The sequence below is a fragment of the Tripterygium wilfordii genome, chromosome 17 (genome assembly GCF_013401445.1).
Source record: "Tripterygium wilfordii isolate XIE 37 chromosome 17, ASM1340144v1, whole genome shotgun sequence".
Classification (NCBI taxonomy): Eukaryota; Viridiplantae; Streptophyta; class Magnoliopsida; order Celastrales; family Celastraceae; genus Tripterygium; species Tripterygium wilfordii.
The window spans coordinates 2,020,371-2,031,091 of record NC_052248.1 but is presented as its reverse complement, the minus strand read 5'-3'; the positions used below and the strand labels follow the sequence as shown (position 1 = coordinate 2,031,091).

At 39.4% G+C, this 10,721-nt stretch overlaps 3 protein-coding genes across 3 annotated transcripts; 2 read left to right on the top strand and 1 right to left on the bottom strand.

Moving 5' to 3' along the window:
- The first annotated feature begins 532 nt into the window (after positions 1 to 532).
- Positions 533 to 4,437, top strand: LOC119982681 (putative pentatricopeptide repeat-containing protein At3g15930). Its single transcript, XM_038826169.1, has 4 exons — positions 533 to 2,542; positions 3,391 to 3,445; positions 3,576 to 3,657; positions 3,731 to 4,437. Exon 1 carries the CDS (start codon positions 533 to 535, stop codon positions 2,447 to 2,449), a length of 1,917 nt encoding a protein of 638 aa, XP_038682097.1. The 3' UTR covers positions 2,450 to 2,542; positions 3,391 to 3,445; positions 3,576 to 3,657; positions 3,731 to 4,437.
- Positions 3,760 to 4,783, top strand: LOC119982679 (transcription factor bHLH89-like). The gene is made up of 3 exons (XM_038826168.1): positions 3,760 to 4,339; positions 4,447 to 4,559; positions 4,664 to 4,783. The coding sequence occupies exons 1-3, from the start codon at positions 3,760 to 3,762 to the stop codon at positions 4,781 to 4,783; spliced, it is 813 nt and encodes a 270-aa protein (XP_038682096.1).
- A 1,307-nt stretch (positions 4,784 to 6,090) lies between these two features.
- LOC119983124 lies at positions 6,091 to 10,542 on the bottom strand. Its single transcript, XM_038826802.1, has 5 exons — positions 9,756 to 10,542; positions 8,700 to 9,161; positions 8,009 to 8,386; positions 7,868 to 7,935; positions 6,091 to 6,581 (listed from the first exon to the last, which is right to left on the bottom strand). Exons 1-5 carry the CDS (start codon positions 10,386 to 10,388, stop codon positions 6,365 to 6,367), a joined length of 1,758 nt encoding a protein of 585 aa, XP_038682730.1. The 5' UTR covers positions 10,389 to 10,542; the 3' UTR covers positions 6,091 to 6,364.
- Between the last annotated feature and the right edge of the window lie 179 nt (positions 10,543 to 10,721).

Below are 10,721 nucleotides of genomic sequence, written 5' to 3'. Positions count from 1 at the left end.
TTGATCAAATTAGATTGTTTTAAATAAACCAGACACTAATTTAATCTCAATTAGAATCCGGACAAGTAAACTAGACAAAATTTCTATGTTTAAACCTAGATCGAGACCCGAACCCAATTTTATTGTTGGACAAAAATATTGTGTTTGGATTCAAATATCGGATATAATAATTTATGTCTAAACTTGATTTAATTCAACTCCGACAAATTCAATCATGGAACCAAACAGGTCTTGCCACCCCTAATTGTATCCCCTCATCTGAACAGAGTGAAAGATTTGAGAGAGGCTCTATTCGTTGTCTTCATGAAATATTTACATGCTTAGCTCCTAATTCATATTGAATTTCGAATGTCCTTAATTGATTTAAATTTTGATTGTTTTAAATCTGAACAAATAAATTCAACAAATAATCTAATTTGACTTAGCGTCTGGGTATAGACAAGATTTTTATATTTACATCCGAATCCAATTTTAAACCAGTATTTAGACCCGAAAATCCAATTTATTAATGTCCAAACGTGATTTAATATCCATGGAACAAATTCTATCATCGGAACTCAGAGAGCGTTTTGCCACCCCTAATTGTATTCTCACATCTGACCCGAGAGAGAGGATCTGTTCGTTGTCTTTGGAGATTTCGACGTATTTTCATTCTCTTTTTCGAGTTTGTGCTGCTAATGTTATGCTTAAAACACTGAAAATGGCAAGTTTAGTGATCAACCAATGCAGTAGTATTACTTACGGGTCTCAAGAGCAACTATGTTCCCTTGTTCGGGGATGGAGATCCGTGCGGGAGATCAAACAAGTTCGAAAATTTGAAACACAGAAGCTCCATTGTGTCTCCAGACAGCCGGATATCGCTGTTTATAATGACATTATCAAGGGCTTTTCTAGTCGCAAAGAAGACATACAAAAGGTCATGGAAGTGTATTTTGAGTTGCTAGGCGGAGGCCTAGTTCCGGACTCGTACACCATACCTTATCTGCTCAAGGAGTGCACACGTTGTCGTGCATTGGGCGAGGGACGCCAGATTCACGCTCACGCAGTCAAGTTTGCTCTGGTGTCGAATGTATTCGTCAACAACACGCTGATGAGATTTTATACCGTCTGTGGGGTTATTCATGCGGCTCGGAAGCTGTTCGACGTTTGTTCTCAGAGGGATTTGGTCTCTTGGACGACGCTCATTCAGGGATTTGCGAAGATGGGCTATCCCAAGGAAGCTGTTGCTGCGTTCTTTCGAATGTGTGAAGACAACATAAGTGCTGATGGAATGACAATGGTAGTTGTGCTCTCTGCGTGCTCCCAACTTGGGGATTTGTCTCTGGGTAAAAAGATTCATGGGTATATGGTGCATAAGATTAGCATCAACGAGGATGTGTTCCTTGGCAACGCCTTGGTTGACATGTACTTGAAATGTGGCGATGCTGAGTATGCTCGTAAGGTGTTCGAAGGAATGCCCATTAAAAATGTGGTCTCCTGGAATTCAATGATATCAGGACTAGCTCAGCAAGGAGAATTTACGGAGGCCTTGGACATATTCCGTGAGATGCAAGGTATGGATGTTAAGCCAGACGATGTTACTCTGGTTGCTGTTTTGAATTCCTGTGCTAATCTTGGAATGCTTGAGTTGGGGAAGTGGGTTCATGCCTATATTGACAAAATTCATGTTGGGAGAGCAGATGGGATTGTAGGGAATGCCCTTGTGGATATGTATGCCAAGTGTGGAAGCATTGACCAAGCCTTCAAAGTCTTCCATGACATGAAATACAGAGATGTTTATACGTATACTGCCATGATTGTTGGACTGGCAATGCATGGCGAAGCTGAGAGGGCATTGAGCCTCTTCTCCGAGATGCCTAGGATGGGCATAAAGCCAGATGAAGTAACCTTTGTTGGTGTACTTTCAGCGTGCAGTCATGCTGGACTAGTAGAACAGGGCCGTCAACATTTTGAGGACATGTCGAGCATTCACGATTTAAGTCGTCACATGGAACACTATGGTTGTATGGTTGATCTTTTGGGTCGTGCTGGACTAATAAATGAGGCACTACAGTTCATAAAAGAAATGCCTATTGAACCTGATGCCTCTGTGTGGGGAGCATTACTCGGAGCTTGTAAAGTTCACTCAAAGGTCGAGCTTGGAGAAATTATCATGAAAAAACTAATGAAGTTGGAACCTGAGAGAGATGGTGCATACATTATCATGTCAAACATATACTCCTATGCAGATAGATGGAGGGACTCATTGAAATGGAGGAAGGTAATGAAACAAAGAAAGATGAAGAAAACTCCAGGGTGTAGTTCAATTGAAGTTGATGGTGAGGTTCATGAATTCCGTAAAGGGGACAAATCACACCCCAAGAGTAAACAATTATACGAGTTACTGGATGAAATTACAAGTCAGTTGATGAACTATGGGGACTGGACACACGGCAAAGCATTCCATTGATACAACAAAGACCTGTTAATTGTACAGCACCATTCTATTGGTCGATATCAAGCAATCTGAGGAGTCTTTGCTCAAGCAGCAAACTAGCTACATGTAAGTCACAGTTAACATATTTTAAACTATGCTCTGTGATTACACTTTGATATTTAATCGCACATGCCTTTGTGTCATGAAAACTGTTTTCTTGTCTTGTTTGCTCATACCATGATCATGCGACTTATGGAAGAGTGTCAGAAACATACTGGAAAGAATTTATTTATTTTTTTATAAGAATACTGGAAAGAATTATCTGTGACTGAAATCATAAATATGTAGTATTTAGTATAACTAATCCAACGATATATGTTTTGTAACTTTGTTCGAAAATAATAGATAGAAGCCCATTCTTTCTGTTATTCAAGGAGAAACGAATCCAGGACAGTGAAAAATATTCAACAAATTTACCTTTCACGAGCTTTGCATGAGCTACAAAAGGGTCTTCAATTCCCTACTAATTAATTAATTTTTATATCTTTTTATAACTACTTGTTTCACCTTCCAATTTGGTTTGAAGTTCATTAACTATTGACAGTTATAACCATTAGAGGGTTTAGTTTACGCAGACGATTTGCATGCTAGTTGTGATTTTATTTTTTTTTAAAAAACCTATAAATCCAATCTCCATTAGCACACATGTGGTGGTGGAATAATCACAAATTACATGAAGGGCTTCATCCAAGTTAAATGCAGACTCATATCCAAACACATTGTATGCATAATTTGATAGTATATCACAAAACATTTAATAATTAATCAAACCTCTATATACAATTACAAAGAATGGCAGAAAGTGAAGATAATGACTAATGAGTAGGGAGGAGGTTCAGGAGGAGTACGAAAGTAGAGATAAAAGTGGAGTCCACTGGTGGGAATCTTAGTAACAACCTCCTTTGCTGTTGCAGAATGGAAATCATCACAAATGAAAAATAACGTACAAGAGGAGAAAGAAGAAATCAAGTACTCATCAAGCCAAATTTCCAGATTTTGCTTTCTTTTCTTCTCTCTCCCCCTTAATAGTCTCTCTATATATATACACACACAGGCATTTCAATACCCTAACCTTTTTCTTTCTCTCTCTCTCTCTCAGCTTTCTCTAGCTTCCCTTCCCAATATTGAATTCTTGGGTTTGGCCTTGCAATCTTGTGTGCTGGTACTAGATACCATTTGAGGTTGGTTATTCTACATATTTGGATTTATTGCTTTTCGTGTGTACTTTTTGGTTCATCCCTTTTTGTTTTGCAGTGACAGGAAGACTCAAATAGGTCCAAAAAATGTATGAGGAGACGGGTTGTTTTGATCCCAACACCATGCCTGAAGTTACAGATGATGGGTTTTCTCACCTGACTCAACCTTCACAATTGGTGGGTGGTAGCACCACAAACAGTGTTGAAGAAGTCTCTTACCACCACCATCACAATAAACCTCTCCAAGTTGATGCTGCTGCCGCTGCCATTGAAATTGACCTTCAACGAAAACTGGCCTTGTCCAATGGGATTAACAATACCCAATACCATACCCAGAATCAGAACCAAATTTATGATCAATCTAACCCTAACTGGGTTCATGAAATTGAGATGCAAGACATGAGTTTCATCAATCCTGACCATCAACAGCTCCAAATTGATGACAACAATAATTACAACCAGTCTTCAATCCCAACTCAAACCCAAGAAATTCTCAACCTGTTCCATCAATTGCCTAGATGCTCAGCTTCCTCTTTGGTCCCAAATTCATCAATCTCCTTTTCATTTCCAATGGTGGAGACTAATGCATCGTCTTATGACCCACTATACCATCTGCAGCCTCCATTGTTGAGAGAGTTGTTTCAGTCTCTACCCCATGGCAGCTACAGTTTGCCGGGCTCATTGTTTGGGGGTGCAGGGGATGATCAGGATCAGAGAGATCAGCACGATAAAGGGGGGTTCTCAGTTTCAATGCAGGGGAAATGCCTTGTGTAGGTAAGCAAAGGGGAGGTACTGGAAAGAAACACTTCGCCACTGAACGCGGTAGGAGAGAATATCTGAACCAGAGGTACACTGCCTTGAAGAGCTTGGTTCCCAACCTAACTAAGGTATACTTACACTTGTCTACCTCCTAATTTTCATTCTTAAATATGAAAAACCGAGATCTACTTTCTTGATTAATGCAATTTGTTGATTAATTGGTGCAAACAAGGGTGATCGAGCATCGATTGTGGGAGATGCAATTGAGTATATCAAAGAGCTTCTAAGAACTGTCAATGAGCTCAAGTTACTAGTAGATAATAAGGGATGTAGCAGAGAGAGGACCAAGTGACACAAGACCGAAGACTATCCTGCCGGTGATGTAGAGAGCTGTAACATGAAGCCTCTTGGTGGTGATGGGTCCTTAAGAAGCTCCTGGCTTCAGAGAAAATTCAAAGAGACCGAGGTCGATGTCCAAATCATTGATGATGAGGTCACAGTCAAGCTTGTTCACAGAAAGATCAATTTCTTGTTGTTGGTGTCCAAGGTCCTTGATGAGCTTCAATTGGACCTTCATCATATTGCAGGAGCCCATATTGGTGATTATTACAGTTTTCTCTTTAGCACTAAGGTACATGCATAAACTAATTTCTCCATTTGTTACATTACATACACAAATTTATATGTATCTTTTAAGTTTTGGCTTTAATGTTTTTGCAGATATGTGAAGGTTCTTCTGTGTATGCCAGTGCTGTAGCCAACAAACTAATTGAGGTTGTGGACAGAGTACGCAGCCACCCCACCAATCTAGGTTGTATCAGTCTTTCTATTTCAGAGTCTTCTACCACTTTCAGTTAAGAATGGAGTATATTAGACTGTATGGATGATAAAAGTAACCCTTTTGATGCTTGAAAATCTTCTCTGTTATCAATTATGTTTAGACATTTATTGGTATTCAGTCTGCTTCTTAATTTAGACATGCTTCAAAAGATTTGCTATAAATGGTTCAAAGTTTGATAGTATTTCTTGATCTGCTTTGGAATTTGAGTTGAATTTCGGACCAAATTTACTAGTTTTTGGATCTGCAAATTATCGTATTCTTTGGTGGCATTGGTTGCATGCTTCGTTTGGAATGACTGAAGAAATATGCTCGAGTATGAGCTCTCTCTCTCTCAGATCTCTTTCTGATATGCAAATGTTCTCTTTAATCAGTTAATGGCCTCTCTGGGAGGAGGGGTTAGGGGTGCTTTTGAAGCCAAGGTTCGGCAACCTAACCTTGTTTGAGAGACAAGTTCGAAGTATGGAGAGGGAAGAACCCCAAACAACTCGTGGGTTGTGTTTTATCCAACCCTCCAAATTTAAGGGTTAAGGAGGTGGATAGCGGGGCTGAAATGATTCCAACCCATTCCAATTGATCTCCCCCATCCGATGCAACCATGCATTGGATTTGACAGCACTACACCCACTATATTCAATGGTGCAAATCATTCCACCAATTCCTTTTCCTATATTTAAACACCTTCAAGTTAAAAACTCTCAATCCCTTCACATACAAACACCTTCATTTCTAGAAGGCTACTAGGGATGTTGCTAACTTTGACTCTTGATCAATCTGAATAATGTCTCAACTCAACTGCAGTCTTGATAGTTGCTCAGTTGTATGAGAATTTTGTTCTAAAAGCACTGTGTCTGCAGAAATTTCAGCATATCTTCCAATCTCAAGCAACTTCAGCAACACAGATTTCAATAACTAAACAAGCGAACTACCAAAATATTAAACAGCCAAACAATTTTTACATCTCCTAAGACTAGGGGGTTAGAAACATCTACTGCACAGGAACTAGATAAATCATCCAGGGGCATGTCACACAAGAAACAGATATACCTTAACCTATTGCTGATGCTTGGGAGAAACCAACAGGAAAAATAAAAATTACTGGCCAGACATGATGGACATCGCTCGTCTGAAATCTAAAGACTTGAGCGCCGACTCTGGAAAGTGCTTCCCATCTGGTACCCAAAACTGACCATTTGAGGGCAGTAAGACCTGCCGTTCAATACCCGTTGGACGCTGTTCACCAGCTTTGATGGATGGACCTTCTTGCTTTTTCTTCACAAATTCAAAGAACTCTGCCACTTGCCGGGCATACCTTCACCAAACCAAATTGTGAAACAAATTAATCCAAAGGAATATAAATATATGATTCAACGGAAAGAGTAATTCCTTATCATAACTCCCAGCAGATAAAGGAAAGCATGTATCATGCGTGATGCCCTACAGCCCTTGGAATGGATATTGTCTGATTACAGGTTGTCAAAAATGTTTCAAAATATGCTATGCACACTAACAGGTCATCTTCTCTGCTTTTCAAACTGGGAAAAGTTTCATCATTATAACCAGATTATCAGATGGCTATCAAAATAAAAGTTTCATCAGGACAGGTTCTTCCAAAAGTCAACCACCAAATAACAATCCTTTTTTTTAATCTCTGGCAGCAATCTTTCTTTAAATGGAAAAAACTTTATTGAAGAACACCAATGGCGTGCCACTCAATACAAAGGTAACAAAACAAGGAGAAAAAATAAACAATAAGTTACAGAACAATAATCTAAAATATTACAGAAGATGCTATCATCTTGACATGAAAAAATCACAATCTCAGAGTATTAACCAGTCATTCCAAGTTTTTCCAATCAGTGTCTATGGAACCAATCTTGATATACATAGCTTTCAGGTCATAGTTTTCAATACATCCAACCCAAAAAAATACAAGTGCAGAAACATGACGACATACACAGGCAAACAAAGGAATGCAACACAAACTCTCCATTTTTAGCAAAGTTTCCACAATTAATCTCCAGAGTGCTTTAGAGCATCTCAAAAGAGCCTTTTATGGCACACCAAAGAATAGAACTTGAGCAATAATCAATCAAACATACGGTTATACTACAGAAACAAGATCCAATTTAAACACAATTAGATAGAAATGCATAATTGGCAACAGAAATGAAGTAATAAAAGCACAAAACAGCAACCAACATATAAAATTGACCCAATCTACACTACAGCGCATGGTCAAGGGAACGTGATGAACCCAACTTATCATGGTTTAAAAATATGGAGATGGGGTTGCAATGAAACAACTTTATCCCCAGACCAAGGTTTTCACATGGAGAAAAATGCATTCCAATACTCTCGAAAAGGCAATTATAGAGAGCATGGTTCCGATCAAGTGACAACAATTTATACGACCCCTTCCCCAGAAAATGGGGCAGGGCAGGGATGGGACAAAGAACACCAAACCTCCCCTCCTCTCCCCACCCCCCTTGGGTTAAAAAAAAACACAATAAAAAGAAACAAAGAAGGACCCAAATATTGATCAAAATTTCTCAGGTCTACTAATAAGAGGAAAGATGCAAGGGATTGTTATCTTACTCTCTCTTTGCTTCAATGTCTTTGCTGAAATCAATGTTTGGTTCACAGTCGAGAACTAGAGCAGGAACCTGCCAATAGCAGAGAACACTAAGCTTCTGATTCAATTAAGAACTTGAAAGAAAGATAAAGTAGAAAGAGTACCTTTTGAATACTTGAATGCATATGATCACCCTCCAAATAAAAAACACGGTCCCTTATATCAGGATGTAAAGTGCTGTCCATATGCAAGGGTAGCTTACTGACAGATAATACACCGTGATTTCCACTTTCGAATGGGAAAAGCCAGCTCTCATGCTTTTCATGCAAGTCATGGAGATATTCAAGGCTGACACCACCCTCTTCAGCTCTCTTACGCAGCTGCATTCTCTTATGGCATGTATCAGGGCTCGCTCGAAGATAGATGAAAGCGTCAGGAATCAGCCCAGGCAAGCATGATACAACTGGATCAAACCAAGAGTCATAAATGCTGATCTCCATCTCATTCATCCAATTTGCTTCATGAACAGCTCGAACAAAGACCTTTATTAATTATCAGGGATAAAATGCATCAGCCACGAAACTAATAATCATGTTCTTCTTTCTTGTGAAGGAGACGAACCAAGCTAGAAAAGAAATTAACTGGGATGTGTCAAAATCAACAGTGGGAAAGATCCAGATCCTTTACTAAATTTCTTTTTTGTTATTTTTATGCCCAGAATATCATAATTATCCTGGATTGAGAACAATAAGCACTGTGGAAGGTAATGACATCCTGCCAAACTTTATGATTGAAAAAAGGATGACTTAATTATACATTTACTTGAGACAAACTAGAAGACGTTGAGATGCTTACCATCCTGTCACTAAAAACGCTTCTCTCCATCAACCTGAGGGGCTTAATTCCACCAGATGATTCTCTTTCCTGCATAACTCTAGTGACAAAGACATAATTCTGAAAGGTATAGGCATACCTTTCTGGCTCAGCATAAAAAGCATCTAAAATGTTGAAGTGGTCAGGTCCAACATCCTGCCACTTATTGATTGGTTCAGGAACCACTTCAACAAGATCGCGTAACTCAAGTGTTTCATTGGCTATTCTCTGAAGGAATGTTGTTTTCCCAACACTGATATTTCCCTCGACACAGAAAGTAAGTCGTTTTTTCGGGGCTGGCTTCACATCTGAGTTTGAATCCTCTAACTCTCCATCAACACTTTCTTTTATGAAAGTTGTTATACTTTCAGCATGGTTTTTGTGAATAATTCCTACAGAACTTTGTAGATACTCTACCATCGTCTGACTAGACTTCCCAAAGAACTACATAAACACAAAACAGAAATCTCAGTCAACGTGCTACTAAGATAGACCATAGCAAATACATTAAGGGTAATCCTGTTCATAGGAAAGGCTTATGGTATAATCTCAAGAGATTAATCAAAACCATGGTTTCAAAGTTAGAACAACAACAAACAAAATAAGAACAGTCCATTTATTTCATCCCTGTTGGCTTATCAAACAGTTGGCCATATAAAAAATGCAGAAAATTCACCTCAAGATTGAAAAATATCGGTTAACCATATGTTTTTATACGAAATTTGGACAAAAAGCATCAATAAATTTCCCATTCAATTGCAAATCAAAAACACATTAGAAAACCATAGTCGAATTCAAAGGCTCACAAAATAAGAAAACCCAGTCCAGTGTTGCTTCTTCTTAAAACCCCAGAATCGCCAACAAAACTTCACAGTCCATTAGCACTATCATCATTATACTTAAAGCGGATCTCACAAAAGTACAACAAAAGAGTATCACTTAAAATGATGACAGAACACAATTTCCACCCCAAAAAAAAAAAAAGGAAAAATTTAACATAAACACTCAATCAACAAACAAAAATACTAAGCCAATTACCTTGTCTTTATACAACTGCTTTAGCTGAGCCACTTCACCAATTCCCTTCTCAACCAGCTTTCTCAAATTCCTGGGTCCCACCCCCGGTATTGCCAACAAATCCACATTGGCTGCCATTCCTCCACTACCGGAACCCCTCTGCCGCCTATTCAACCTCACCGGCTTCTCTTCCGCTTCCTTGTCGACCTTCATGCCCTCTTCTCCATCGTCAGTGCTCCCACTCCCCAAGTCCTTTTGACATCCACTAGATCCATCCGCTGCTGCCGCTAAAGCAGCAACCGTGTGGAACCACGCGGGGCGGGTCACCATCCATGCTCGATAAGGCAGCCGCTTTATTGACTCCTTATCACCTATTAAGCAGCGGCAGGTGCTGCTACTGCTGTTGTAACTGCGAGCGAAGAAAACAGCACTGTTGCTGAGATTCCTCTTGGCCAAGGAAGCGGCAAGAGTGGAAGCAGAGCCAGGGAAGGCGGTGGGAGTACTGGCGGGCATTGTTAAGGGTTTAGGGGTCAAAGACCTAAATCGACTCTCGTTGGCACAAAACCCAACACATATAGTAGGAAGAGACAGAGAACGATTAGCATGAGTACAGAGGAGGGGGCCTGAGGGGCTTCGGCTTAGCAACTTCTGCATCCTTAACAAGCATTTCACTCTCTCTTCTCCTCGTTTTAGCTTCAACACCGCTAGATGAGGGCGGGAAGGCTTAAACTGGTGTTGTCAGTGTCGTGCTTTTTCAGAATTATGGAGGGTTTTCAAATTAGGGTTTTTGGGGGCTTGGGTTTGACTGAGAAGTCTTAGCAAACTAATAAAGAGAATTTGTCACTGCTCTATTTCTCATTTTTTTAAAAAGAAAATAAAATATTATTTCGCTTTAATTCAGTTTTAAGAATGTTTTATACAATAAAATAAGCGGATTATGGGGGGCTTTGTCTTGTCTTTTGGCTTTTGGTAATTTCTACAGACAAA